Source organism: Pithys albifrons, chromosome 4 (genome assembly GCF_047495875.1).
Source record: "Pithys albifrons albifrons isolate INPA30051 chromosome 4, PitAlb_v1, whole genome shotgun sequence".
Lineage (NCBI taxonomy): Eukaryota > Metazoa > Chordata > Aves > Passeriformes > Thamnophilidae > Pithys > Pithys albifrons.
Genome location: NC_092461.1, coordinates 4,790,085 through 4,804,726, shown reverse-complemented (window position 1 = coordinate 4,804,726; position 14,642 = coordinate 4,790,085). Strand labels below are relative to the sequence as shown.

At 40.0% G+C, this 14,642-nt stretch overlaps 1 protein-coding gene across 1 annotated transcript in view; it reads right to left on the bottom strand.

The window, feature by feature from the left end:
- ELOVL2 (ELOVL fatty acid elongase 2) overlaps positions 1-14,642 on the bottom strand; it is a 49,240-nt gene that overhangs the window by 14,296 nt on the left and 20,302 nt on the right. Inside the window, exons 2-3 of the mRNA XM_071553262.1 lie at positions 10,023-10,086; positions 4,934-5,121 (exon numbers count right to left, since the gene is read on the bottom strand). Of these exons, the coding sequence (XP_071409363.1) occupies positions 4,934-5,121; positions 10,023-10,086 (252 nt within the window). The remainder of the gene's footprint in view (positions 1-4,933; positions 5,122-10,022; positions 10,087-14,642) is intronic.

Genomic DNA, 14,642 nt, shown 5'->3' with positions numbered 1-14,642 from the left:
CATTGCAACTCTTCTGAATAGCTCCCATATGTTATTTTGTGGTTCCAGTGATGGTATCAGAAGATTTGCACATGTGAAAAACCTCATCATATGAAGTTTTACTCTTGATTTCCAATAAAGTTCTACAGAATTCTATTTGAATGGGCAGGTGAGATCCAGAGCACTGCCTCTTTTGATGATCAGGTTAAATGTTCTACCTAAATGCAGAGCTCAGAAAAGTCAGTCTGAAAGACATGGAGAATGCAGAGGATGAAAACTGAGAAGTGAGGACAGCATTTCCAGCTGGGATAACTGCAGGCAAGGACAGCAAATTCAGCTCCTCAGCTCTCTGAACAAATGATTTGATGAGGATAGAGAACACCTGCTAATTTAACTCTATTCACACCAAGTTCTTACTTGCTCAAAAGAGCTGTTTCACTGCTGTACAATGCACTCTTGGTAACCTTTGGCTGTCCAGGGTTTTTTCCCCTCACTTCTCTCTTCTTCAGATGATAGAGAAGTGCAAGTGACCTCTTCTGTTTCTCACTTTATTCTTTTTCTCTTGCTCCCTTAAGGTTAAGTCAATCTTTCTGTCCTAATTAAAGAAATACTGCCAAAGAAGCCTTCACATCACACACCAATCCTTATTGATCTAAAATCATTCTCTACTTCTGTACTCAATTTACATGTGTTGACTTCTGAACAATTAATAAAGGAGTAAACAACAATTATCATAATCTTAAAAAAAAAACCAAAACAAAAACACCAAAGCAAGATTATGTTGAAGTTGGATTTCTGTAGTAAAATTTCAGGGCAGATGAAATTGGCTAAAATCTGTATCTTTTTTACCTTTCCTCATCATTTGCACTGTTAAAGCCTTACTTAGAAATTCTGCTCCACAAGCTCTGTCTTTTCAACACTTGCACAGTTAGGAAGCAAATCTTTCTGATGTCAGCCAGGATAACGATGGAATAAAACAGAGTTTAAATGCTCCTTCTACTTTTGGTTTCTTCTTTTTGTTTTGACCCTTTTATGCCAAATTCAGGCAATATACTTGGCTTTGTAGGAATCTATTGCAGTGTGTAGGGTTAAAACCAGTGGCTGATTGTACCAGCCTTGTGCTTCTGACCTTTCACTCTATCAGAGGATACACAGAAGGCAATTCTTGGGAATGACTAATTCAGAAACTGGACTTACTGTGGGATGAATTTTCAGCTCCTAGAAACATGTAAAGTGAAGTTGATTTGCTGCCTTTATTTTATTTAGTCCTGTAATGTGAAAGACTTTTCTTCTGGCTTCTCTGGAAAGGTTAATGCACTGGGCAGGCAATACTTGTGAGTGCTGCCCTTTTCCCTTTGCTTTGCATTGAGGGGTCCTCACATGCAAGTCCTGCTTCCCTACATGGATGTGGTTGCTTGCTTACAAATCCTATGGATTTGTAATAAGTCTGAGAAGCTATCTGGGGATACAGGCAGCTTGAGACATCACGCCACCCTTATGCTAATGACACATAGCTCTAGATCTCCTTTTTAATCTGACCCAAATTGTGCCAGTGTCCTGGTTTTCTCAGTGCCTGATCAACAAAAGCAGTTGGGTGAGACCTTGATGACCAGCTGAGATTTAAATTAAATACGGCAGAGGTGATACTGCTGGGGAAAGCAGCCTAAGACCAGGGCAGAGATTATGTCTTTCCCTATTAATAAGAGAGAGTATCCTCACCTGAGTAATTTCAAAATTCAGAGATCAGCGTTAGCCTCTCATGCTTCTAGTTTTAATTTATCGCTGGACTTGTGACAGTTTTATCCTGTGGCCCCTGGTGCCTCAGACTGTTTCCTGAAATGTGGTTTGTGAGCACAAGAAATTATTCTAAAACATTCACAGACATAGCTACCTGCTGCCTGCCTAATTTAAGCACAGTACTTGTGTTTCAGCTTCAGGTACTTGAAGAAAACATGCTTCAAAACCAAGAGCCCACTTCTCTGTCATATTTAATTGGGAAAAGTAAATGCCTTTGACACCTTCAAGAAAATCTATTTGTCAAACTAAAAAGTCTAAATTAAGCTCTAACAAATTAAGCTTCACAGGTAAGTAACTCTTTCTTGACACAAAAATTTTGAGATATCTCAATAGGATGGGGGCAGCTGGGCAGAGCTGTTTATCTTTAGACCTTGTCCTTGGGGGATAGTAGGGGTATCTGACCTGATGCTAATGGCACATCTTAGAATTGTCCTGGAGCTGTTCCTCCACACTGCGGATTGGTTGACCTCAAAGCTCAGAGCTAAAATTGGCTCCCACATAGTTCATGCTTGTGGTGCAGTGCATGGAGCTCTGGCTCAACAGAGGAATCTGCCCTTGGAGATTTAAAACCAACCCTTTTGTTATGACTTTTTTGCTATAACCTTTGGGTTCTTGCCTTGAGGCTGTACAAATGAAGTGTCATTAAGGGACAGCTAAAGCAGTCAGGAGATGAGTGAGGAGATGAAAAATTGAAGCACAGGTACCCCCAGCAGCAGGTTTATGATGTTTTTTTTGTTAAATCCATCATGTGGGATAGTCTGCATTTGGAGAAACACTCCTTCCTCTGAAAGAGGTATTTTTTTCTTTTGAATGTCTAAGAAGCAACCACCACATTCAGGGGCTATTGCAAGAAATGGTGTGTGGCACCTTATAAATGAAACAAAGAAGAGAGAAGAACAACAATGTCAATTACTGAGTGTTTTTGTTTGTTTGTGGGGGGTTTTGGAGGGGTTGTTTTGGTTTGGGGGGTGTTTTTGTTTGTTTTCTATATGTATTGTAGAGCTTACTATTTTGTGATTTCTCCTTGATACAGAGGCAAGAGGGGTTTGGATGCAGTGGGAGAATGGAGGAATAAAACAATTGTTATAGATGTGTCTAACTAGAAATTAATCCTGAATCCCATTCACTGGAGAGATCAAGTGTGTTTACATAAGAAACCACCATGCAGAATGTACTAAATATAGACAACTTTTGCCTTAAAGAGCTTACTGTCCACACAGGACAGAACGAGGGGCAAAAAGAAGCTTTAGAACTTAGACATTTAGAAATATCAAATCACCATTACTTTGCTATGTACTGATGATTATTTCTGCTCTCCCATTTGCCAGGTTTTTTTCAGCAGGGATGTGCAAGTTATCTCAGGCAGGTCTGCAAATCTTAACTTCTTCCTTTCTGCTCTTTCACAGGAGAAGCTGTGATAGGAGCCAGGCAAGTAGATTACGAAAAAATACAGAGCCAGTCTTATGGAACTGTGTTTTGCACTGTGTAAAACCAGCCTGGCTGACAGTCCAGAGCTAAGAGTGAAATCTGTAGTAGAACAGCTGGCAGTGTAGACCAGACATCATGTTCCCTGGGTCCCTGAAAAACGCAGAATGTGGAGCTACAAACTGGCACTGTCAGCCATGCCCAGCTGCAGCCTGGGAAGTATAAATCAGCAACCTCCAAACTCAGAATCAAGGTGTCAAGGGACTAATCTGCAACTGTCTGCAGCAAAGTTAGTCTGGGGAAGGACAGATCAGTGAGGCAAATGAACAGGAGCTGGCTAAATACAATTCCTACAAGGATGCAAAGGTAGGTGAAAACAAGTTTGCTTCCTTCATACAAGTGCAACCTGCTAAAATTTTCTTTTTTCTTTCATTTATTTACTTGTGACAGGCCAAATCGGACTGCAAGGGGAAGGGAGCTGCAGTACTGTTTTCTATTCAGTTAATCCTTTTTGCTGAGTCCTGCTATTGCAGCCTCCTGTATACCTTAAAGCAAAATGGGAATTTAAACATCAAAGTGCTGATTTAAATTCTGGAGGACAATCATTATGGAGTCACCAAACCTTCCAGCAATTGGTAGTTTCTCCTTTGGTCTAAACCTTATCCTGCACTGTCAGACCCCACAGCAGCCTCCAAAGCCAGCTGGAGCTCTGACCAGGATCAAACTTTGTAGCACAATCAGTCCTTTGAACAAAGGCACAAACCTAAACTGCTGCTCAGCCTTTTGACCAGGCCAGTCCCTTGGTGTTTAGCTCAAATTAATTTAAAATTTGGAACCTTTGGGGGTCCCGTCTGGCTTCTGAAAAATTTCTTGTCCAACTGACAGAATAGGTTTGTCCCTTTTTTTCTCATGGAAACTGTTGTGGCTGAGAGCCCAGGGAGCAAGAAATGCCATGAGACTGTGATGCACAAACTATGAAATCCAACATATTCTTCAGCCAGAGCTTCTCATGCTCAGGATTATTTCTCAAGCCATCAGAAAATGTTTTCTGTTCATCTTCTAGTGTTTGTTTTTAAGGGTCACAAGTAATGTACGTTAACACCTTAATATTAAAAGTATCTCAATTATCAAAAGGCTGAGAATGGGCAGCTCCCACATAATATCCAGTTAGTGACTTTTGGCTTTGGCTCCAAATTGAGGAGATGAAAATCATGTTGGAGTCCTCTGTTATTGCAAACCCATCAGATATGCATCCAAACAGATGCATTCAAACCTCTCTTTTGGTTTGGAATGGATCCTGATTGATGTGAACCTGTTCCCTCCTGATAAGTACTTGGGAAATAATCTATATGACAGTGTTCAGCCTCCAAGCCCCACAGCACTTGCTTTTGGATAAAGTGGTAAGTTTTTAACATCTGTCTCTCGCTGTCTGAATACATGAGGAAAGCTTTTTAGTCACAAGAGCAGAAAAATAACACTGAATTGCCAATAAATCAGTACTTGCTCTCATCTGTAAATCTGCGGACTGTGGTTCAGGAAGGATGGTCAAAACATGCCAAGATCTGAGATGAGAAGGTGCTGTACAACTCACTGCCCAGTTGCTAAGGGTCCTTTTTTGATCTTAAAATTTATTTTGCTGCTGATTTTAACTTTCTAAGCAGAACTACCTGCCAATAAGATATTTCTGATCAAAACTGTATTTCTCATCCGTGCTGCATAGAAGAACACTTACCTCTATGAGCATGTAGAAGGAGAGAAGTGTAATCCCAAGGTTATACACGATGAGGTGAGCCCTGAGTGAGAAAGGAGGCCTGTTCTTCATGAACTTGTTGCCCAGCCATATGCAGAGCAGGTATGCTCCAGTAAGGAAAAATGTGGGAAGGTAAGAGTCCAAAAGGAACCATCCTCTAACCCTGGGATCTAAAAAGAAACACATGGAGCAGGAAATGAAGAAGGCTATGGTAAAGTATGCTAAAATAAGTCAGAACGCATCACTGCTAAAAGTGTGAGAAGAAATCTGGCATATTTTGGTCACAAGAGCTCTCCATTCCTTTCATCTCACCAGAACTGCATGTTAATTCAGAGAATGTGGGCCAAAAACTGCATGGAATTCCCTAATGATTTAAAGTCACTTAAATTGCCTCATTTTAAAAGTATAGAGAAAATGAAAAGGAAAAAACCCCTTCTTATATGCATTTAAAAATGTAATTTATTGTTTTAACTTAATATTTGTTTAAATTGTATCTTAATCTGCTCAATGGACAGTTTGAAAATAGTGTTAAATGATAAGTATGCATGTAATGTTGCCAGTTCCTATGTTAGTTTAATTCTATACTTGCCATACATGTAGGAAGGTATACAACATTTGCTAGAAAACATTTATACAAGGGAAGGACTTTTCCAAAACATTAAATATGAAAAGCAAGTGGCAAACATTTACTTTGATGGTTAGCAAAGGTCTTTGGCTGGGCAAGCTCTTGCTTTCTCACAGTTTCTGTCCCACTTGCCTGGTCCTGAAATGAAATATTAAGGTCAAATCCTGCTTGCCTTATTCACACAAGTAATCCCATTGGCAGTAATCAGATAGCTCAGTGTGTACGAGCAAAGCCTAATCCTGGATGCCAATCTGGAGGCATTGCTGTGTTGTCATATGAGCAACTGGATGTCAAGAGAGAACGGAGTGTGCTTTCTTTTCTTTCTTTTCCCCCCTACCATGATGGAGCAAAATCTAGAGTTAATTTTCCACAGCAACAATCTTCAGCCATTTATCTCTGAAAGGAAGAAGGGGGCATCATGGCTAGTTTATAGAAAATTTACTCTAAATCTGTCACAGCTTATGAAGTGTGTGAAGAAAGGAGTCAGTGAGGAGCTATTGTGCAGGTCACACAGAAAGCAGTTCTTTCTGCTCACAGAAAGATGTTTTTGCTCTTGGAAAATGCTTTAAATTACTTCACTTATTTTTTACAAAGACCAAGATGATGCTAAAAATTGTAAAATAAAAAGTATTCACAGTGCATGAGAAGAATATTTTACTGTTTTCTTGCCTGTGTTGAATTTGGAAAGGACTGGGCAATGGATGACATGCAAAGCAAATGTGTCCAAGCATTTACCAATTGATGACAATTTTGCTGTACAGTGGCTGTAACATTCAGCTGTTCTGCTTTGATTCCACGAGGAATGGTAGCTCTTTTGCAGGAAAGACTTTCAAACAGACCCACACTATCATGGAAGTCCAATGCTCTTCTGGTTTTGACTCTCTCTTTTGGACTGCCAAGAAGCTCTGGCAGCAGAGAGGTGTAGGATTAAAGCAGCCACACAACTGCCTATTACAAAAGCACAGTTCTTCCCTATAGGGCAGCCTCGCTTTGTTGTGCATTACCAAGCTAGAACACCTCTTTCCTGTCTTCAGTGCTTATCAGGATCACCTCAGTGGGACAATGAAACACCTTCAACGCCCCTTAAACTTCACAAGTCACATCTGAAACCTGAATGAAATGAATGTTTTTGAGGTGATTCTGCTCCCATATGGGCTCTCAACAGGACGCAGCAGACATAGGACAGGTACAGGTTCAGTGTATGAGTGTTGATGGTTTAGGATTTAATTTATTTAATTGGTATCCTAAGTGAAGATGTATAAAGCAGTCATGTCAGCAAGACTGGCTAAGGAAAGGTCCCCCATCCAACAATTGCAACACTTGGTGCATAAAGGTTACGTGCAAAAATGCTGACTGGCATTAGTAGATAATGAAACTGCATGTTTGCTCAAACAGGAAAAGTGTGTGGGAGAGTTCAGAATACAAACCAAACTAAACAGAATTAAATTCTGTCCTAGTATGCCCTCAGAAAGTTTTCCTGCTGCTGTGAGTGGCCACAAGCATGTGGGCTGATCCATACAAAAGCAGAACTTGTGTGCTGGCTCAGGTCAGCATGTCAAGTATTGTTAAGTTCTATACTACTTCAGTTTCAAGAGCAATGGTTAAAACATATACTCTTCCTGACTGTTTTCCATGATGACCTCAATGCCTTGCAGTGTAAGACAGCTATTGGCAGAAAGTGGTTTATAAAGGGCAGCCAAGGAATGCGACTGTTTTGTTACCATTTCCGCCTATCCCCGAATGACAGGAGGAAGGGTTTATGTGCCAGAAAAGGGAGAGGAAAGGCAATGTGTTTAAAAAGAAATCATCAGAAGGAGAGATGAAAAGTATTTCTGTTGACTGACAGCTCAATCTCCGTGTTCAAGTACTGTAAAGGCATGCTGTCAATAGGAGAAAGGATTATTTTTACAATATTGAACTTGCAGAGCATCTGAAATTGAGACCAAAGCAGTGAATAAAGCCACAGTGGGAAAGCACTGGACTACAGCAGGAGAAGGAGCAGACGCCCACAAGCTCCAATCCCACTGAATAAGCTCATTCACGGTCACTGGCCATGATGTGCCAAACCCTTGGGGTGAAATCTTGGCTCCTTTGAAATGAGTGGCAGGCCTCCCAGGCTCTTTAAAGGTATCAGGCTTTTATCAATGAGGTTTGGAAACATTTTGATTCAAGTTTCTGTATAGCTTTGGCTGGTTGGTGTCTGAGTATATTCAGGCCTTTTTAGGTGCAGAGGGTCGATGGTTTAGCACCAGTGCCTTGCTAGAGAACATACTCTGCTGAGGAGAAGAGATTATCACTTTATCAGAACTTTAATAAATAGATCTCTTCTCAACCACCTGTGTTTCTTTTACAGGTAAAACAAGCAACAGGTTAACTAGATTCAGCTCCTGCAGTTCCTTAATTTTGCATAACATCAAACAATACTCTGCAGATGAAGGAGAACATGGCAAAATGATCTTTTAGAGAACAATGGAGCTATTTCACTCATTCTCAATTTGCCTTGAGTCTATGAAAAATATCGACCAATAAATTAAGAGATGAAACTGGTGGGCATCTATATGGCTTCTGTTCTCTGATTCAAAGGACTTGATCTACTAGTTCAAAAGCAAATATTGAGGTAAATCTGTGTACAAAGCCCAGCTGATACAGGTAAATTAAGGTATAAAATATGTCTCTCTATATAAAATCTATCCTTGCTGCCAAATGAAGTGTGTACTGTGGATGAAAATTGGTGGAGAGAAAGAAGGTGAATGGTTTGTGGGTTTAGATGTTTGGGGGAGCTCTCAAATTCATTAGATATTCATCTGTGGGGTCATTAATTTTAAAACTCTTTGCAGTTTATGATGAATTATTTATGTGAATTATTTATATGAATTATTTATGTGCATGAACACACTGAAGGGTGCTATGATATTCCCAAAATGTACGATACTGTGTCGTTATACCACCAGTTAAATTAAAGATCAGAGTGAAGAAGCATGGACAAACAAATATCTTCAGCACTCATGTCTGGAGAAGGATGGTGATGTAGTTGGCAAGCAATACAAATAATACTTGTTTAATTGAAGGGCTTTCTAAAAGCCCAAAGGGATCTGTGTGCTATTCTGAATTGGATTAACTACAATTTATTCTTTCAGAAAATTTGTCTGGACCAACAAGGAAAGAGGAATGAAAGAGAATATCATGTTCATTTGAAAAAAAAAGAAAAAAAAAAACCAAAACCCAACAACCTCCCCCCCCAGAGTAGTACTTTTATTCTTCTGATCACACGTCTTTGTTAATATTCAACCGTACTATTGTAAAAGCCATTAATAAAACCTATTCTGTTTTAACCACTTCTATGCTGCTCCCAAGCTGTTCAGTGTTTCTTCACTGGAAATCTTCCTTTCAAATTTCACATTTACTGTAAGGAGCATGCAAAAGATTTTGTAGCCATCCAGCCAGCTAAGAAAAATGAGAATTTCTTGGATTTAAGAACACTACATTTTTTCCTTGTTCTTCTACTTAAGCCAGAAGACTTTCTGGGACATGGACAACCTTAGTGCAACAAATTGAGAACACACATCAATATGTCCATCCACATGAGCTGCAGTTCCAGATTTAACCATGGGGAAAAGTTTGCAAGGCAAGTCCTGAAGTTGAATGTTTAAGCCCAGTCCTATCCACAGCAAGATGGTCTTGAAGGGATCTCCTCTGAGGACTGTGTTGTCTAAGCTCCTGTCTCACTGTTTTCCTTCCACAGTCCTACTTTTGGTTTGGGGTTTTTTTTGCTATTACTTGTTTCAGTCCTATCAAAGCATGAGGCACCTCCAGACAACAGTTACTTAAATTATTCTTGTCCAAATTGTGCTAGAAAGCAGTAACAGGAAGTCCAAAGATGAATCTGTTCTCCCACCCACTTTATTTGGTTTATTGAAGTTTTGGATGTGATCCTATAAATTACTTTTGTTCTGAGCATCCTTCTGAATTAGACAATTTAATGTGGACCAAACAAACCGGATTGTGAATGAGAATCAGTCCCAAAGCAGATCTTCCAGAAATATCGAGGCTTTCAATTTGTTTTATTCCACTTTAGGATGTAAAATGGAATTTCTTTGATATTCTCAGAAACAAAGGAATCACAAATCCAGAGATTGTTTTTTTCTGTACACTTAACAAAAAATTAAAAAATGAGTTTATTTCTTCTTTCACCTTCAGTATAATGTATGATTTAATTTGTATTACAGATAATATTAGATCAAATGATCAAAAATCTACTTGCTTTTTATAAATGCAGTGCATTAATAGACTTCTTACCATAATGATGTGTTCCTGTAAATACTATGATTGTGCCTAGCTTACATTTTTCAATGAGAAGGTACCCAGACAGAAGATTTATTAGAATTTTTTGAGAGGTAATCTGTAGAGGTATTATTTCCTAAAAACACCATAAATAGAGGATCTTACCTCGAGGTCCAAACATATAGTCCACAAATGCATTTACTTCTCGGTCAAAAGCTTTCAGGGTTTCCTAAAAAATATGAAAAAGGATATGTGACAAAGTGTTCATACAGAGAATATGTTTAAAAAAAACCCAGCAATCCAATAAACTAGTAAAAAGTGTGTCATGCTCAAGTATTTCCAAAGTAGTCAACATCATGTATACTGAAAAAAAAAAACACCAAACTTCTTTAAAAATTAATTTAGGGCAGATTGTGGTCTAGATAACAATAGAGGCCTCATTATTGGAAGCTGCCCAAACCAGAACATTTTAAGAAGGGAAATTAAGGTTTTGCAAATGAAAACCAGCAAGTACCACAGAAAAGCCATCTGTGATGCATGTAGTTTTCATTCTAATAAAGATGCTTCTTTGTTTTTGTTATGTTTCCTCAACTGAATTGCTTTGTTTTGTAGAGAGGAGCTGGTGATTCCTTTGCTGTGCTTCACACAAATGCCTGGCTGCGACCGGCCTGGTGACAGCCCATCAGCAGAGCATCTCGATACTTTACAAGTAAAGAAGGAAATCTTTGAGGTGAGCCAACTGTTGTTTCTCTAAATCAGTCCCTAAGCTCCAAAGAAAATGTCTACAGAAGAACTGAGAGCTCCAGTAATGAAGTTCAGGCCATGTAGGGTGGCAGGGAGAGGAGGGTTACATTATAGAGATGTTGCATTTTGAGGTCTAAGCCAATGAAGCTGCTACACTGGCAGGCTCAGAAAATTTGTCTCTTTGTGACTGAGTTGGGAGCTAAGCCATGACCAACACAGTCCTTCCCTCTGTTGGATTTGTGACCTCTCCAAAACACCTCTTTCCAGACTCCAGCTCTGGGCAGTGGCTTCCTGCATGCTGGTGCCTGAACAACTCTTTGACACAAACTGAGGTCAGCCAGGTTCTTCCACTCTTCCTCCCAACAGTGCCCTACTGTGCTCAGTTAATTAGTTTTAGCAGTGAGAAAACACAGGCAGGATGAGGAGAGAGGTACAAAGTGATGCTGAGAATCTCTGTAGGGCAAGAGCTGCCATGAGCTGTGATTGCTTTGAATGCCAGGTGTCTCCACACCAATGTGGAGTGCACACACCATTAGCAGCTTTGCCTTGTGAAGAACCATATTTGCACCCTGGAAGATCCAGTCTTGCCCTCTGTACTCCTCTGCTGGGACTGAGTTGTGGTCTGGACAGGGACAAGCTCCTGGGACTCCCAAGCCCTTTCCTTCTGTTTCTTCCACTCATATTTTCATAGAATCATAGAATCATAGAATTGATTGGGTTGGAAAAGACCTCCGAGATCATAGAGTCCAACTCTAGTCCATTTACCAGATCATGGCACTCAGCGCCATGTCCAATCTGTGTTTAAAAATCTCTAGGGATGGTGAATCCACCACCTCTCTGGGCAGCCCATTCCAATGCCTGGTTACTCTCTCTGTAAAGAATGTTTGATCCTTTGTTCAGAGTGGACAGATCTTACGTGAACATGTCAGTGAAAGGTTTTGCAACATCCTAGGGCTGTAGACATCAGTCTGCAAGATGCTGCTGCATTCATCTGATCTTAGAGAAAAACCCAGCAAATCCCCCAAAAGCATAGGTATATATAATATTTTTAAAACAAAAAATAAAGGACTTGCTCAAAAGGAAGAGCATGAAACTGATGATTCATTATAGAAAAAGATTTCTCACACTTTGCAGCACTGAGGACACTAAACTAGCCTTTAGGAAAGTGTCCTGGCTACTGCCCCCAGAGAAAGGCATTGTCTGAATTCAGACAATTTCCTTATCAGCCTTACAACGACATCTGTTACAGGAGGTGGCTCAGTTTCCAGGTGTCCAACTTGTGCAAAAGATCTACTTCCATTTTTACATCTTTGAACTATGCAGTTGTTCTGCTATTATTTCATGATGAAGATACTGCTGTTTGGGAAATGCCACACTGCTGTTTGTCTGTGATGTGCCCACCTGCTGCAATCATTTGAAACAGAGGTGCTCCTGTGCTTGATGGTTTTTTGATTAGACTCAACCAACTGCTTTGTTAAAACTACTGGAATGGATTCAAGTGAATTGTAGGAATGGGTATACAAAGCTACCTGCTTTCATGTTTCCATTACATAAACAAATTTTACATGTCAAGAACAAAGTAAAATAAAATGTATATTCCTTTTATATTAAAATACTGTAGGCAAACCTACTCTCAGCTGCATTGAAATGGAGATTAGGGAATGAATGCATCTAACAGTTAGAGGGAGGAATTGGAATTGTAGAATGTTAAGAAGAAAGAACAGAATGAAGATGCAAAAAAAAAAAAAAAGTCATAGATTTGTTTCAGTTGGAAAAGACCTTTTAGGTCATTGGGTCCAACCATTAACCCAGCACTGCCAAGTTCACCACTAGACCATGTCCCGAAGTGCCACATTTACACGTCTTTTAAATACCACAAGGGATGGTGATAAAATCACTTCCCTGGGCAGCCTGTTCCAGAGCTTGACAACCTTTCCAGTGAAGAAACCTTTCCTAATCCCCAATCTAAAGCTCCCCTGGTGCAACTTGAGGCCATTTCCTCTTGTCCTGTCACTTGTTACCTGGAAGAACAGACCAACTCCCACCTGGCTACAACCTCCTTTAAAGGAGTTGTAGAGAGTGATAAAGTCTCCCCTGAGCCTCCTTTTCTCCATGATAAACAGCCCCAGCTGCCTCTGCTGCTGCTCCTCAGACTAATGCTCCAGACCCTTCACCAGCTCTGTTGCCCTTCTCTGGACACACTCCAGCACCTCAATGTCTTTCTTGTAGTGAGTGGCCCCAAACTGCACAGGATTTGAGGTGTGGCTTCACCAGTGCAGCGGGACAATCACTGCCCTTGTACTGCTGGCCATGCCATTTCTGCTACAGGCCAGGATGCCATTGGCCTTCTTGGCCACCTGGGCATGCTGGCTTGTGTTCAGTCAGCTGTTGACTGGTCTAGGTCCTTTCCTGCCAGGCAGCTTTCCAGCCACTCTGTCCCCAATCCTGCAACATTGCATGAGCCTCGTTAAACCTCATCCCATCGATTCAGGCTGTCCAGATCCCCCTGCAGAGCCCTCCTGTCTTCCAGCAGATCAACACTCCCACCCAACTTGGTGTCATCTGCAAAATACAGCAACATTACTTTTTGCATAGGTTACTGTCTTAGTGGATCCAACTTGGGACAGCTGACCTCTTACACCAGGCTAGGATGGCAGACAACACACTGAGCAGGTGAGCCTGTTTGAAGTTAAATCCACCTCCTCAATAAGCATGCTTAAATGACACAGTGGGGACTTGTACCAGCTGAGAACCCTGAGCCCATCTACTTTAATTAGCACTGGAACAATTCAGTGCCTCGTTTGCTTTCTTTGGTAGTTTGAGAGTAAAAATTTTCCTAGGAAGTGCAGCAGAGAAACAAATATCCATTTTAAGAATGTCCCAGCCTTTGCCTCCTTTCAACTTTTTTACAGCTTATCTTAGTTTACAGGAAGAAAAATAGATATTTACAAAATAGATATTTGCAAGGTTGTCAAAGACAATACATTTGTTTATATACCTAACAGTAGTGGTAATATTTTTTTAAAAAATAATTCTTACTTTAAAAAGGGTAGGCATTTTTGTGTGAGTAGTCCTGTCACCTTCTTGTCAACACTGCTACAGGAGACTATACTGTATTTCTGGGTTGTAAAACATGTCCTTAATAGTCCCTCTGGGCAGATCAGAGGCAAATGTGTTGCTCAACTTAATCTGTCATATTTCTAAAGAAAAGCAAATAAAACCAGTCTGAATAAACCCACGTGCTCAGGCAACTCACTTCTCTAGCAAATCACTGTAATAGCCTTTATCAATGAGGGTATTTGGGTTACAAGGCTAAAGATTAACATGTCTCTCATGTTGTTTTTTCTTTTCTACAGGACATTGCTCTGGGCATTAGCAATGCATTTTGGCAGGATTTTGGTCAGATTTGTGGAAGATCTATTTACCTAAACCTATAAAAAAGGCATTACGTTGTCTCAGCACATCAAGTCAGCCAAGTGGAAAGATGGGGAAGGAGGATAAAGCCAATGATGATAAAGCAACAGGGAGATCTCTAATGAGTTTCAGTAGCACAGAAATGCAAATAATGAATAAGTAGCACGGTGCACTTAAGTGAATCAATGTTTTTATGCTTTTGCTTTTAAAACATAATTTCAAAGTTACCATATATGTAAAAAAATATATCACTTCTTGTTTGTATATCTTTGTTAGTGTTGGTCTTCATTGAGAGACCAATTTCCCAGTAAAAGTAGCATTAACACATGTAAAAATTAGGTAACTGCTACATAAGTAGTGCAGACATCAAAATACCTTTGATTTGTCTGAAAGAGCTTTGATTTCTCAAAATAACAATTATCTGCCATTACATATTATCTGGTGCCCATTGAAAACTCTTTCCCAAGTGATTGAAGTCTCTCTTTACAAAGCTCTATAAACCAGACTTTCTGGATTCAATGGAAATACACAGAAGCTTTGTGAAATAAACTTCCTACAGGTAAGTAAACTGCATTCAATCTCACTTATGCCATCTGGAAACCTTTTGTATTGCTGCTTTTCACTTTT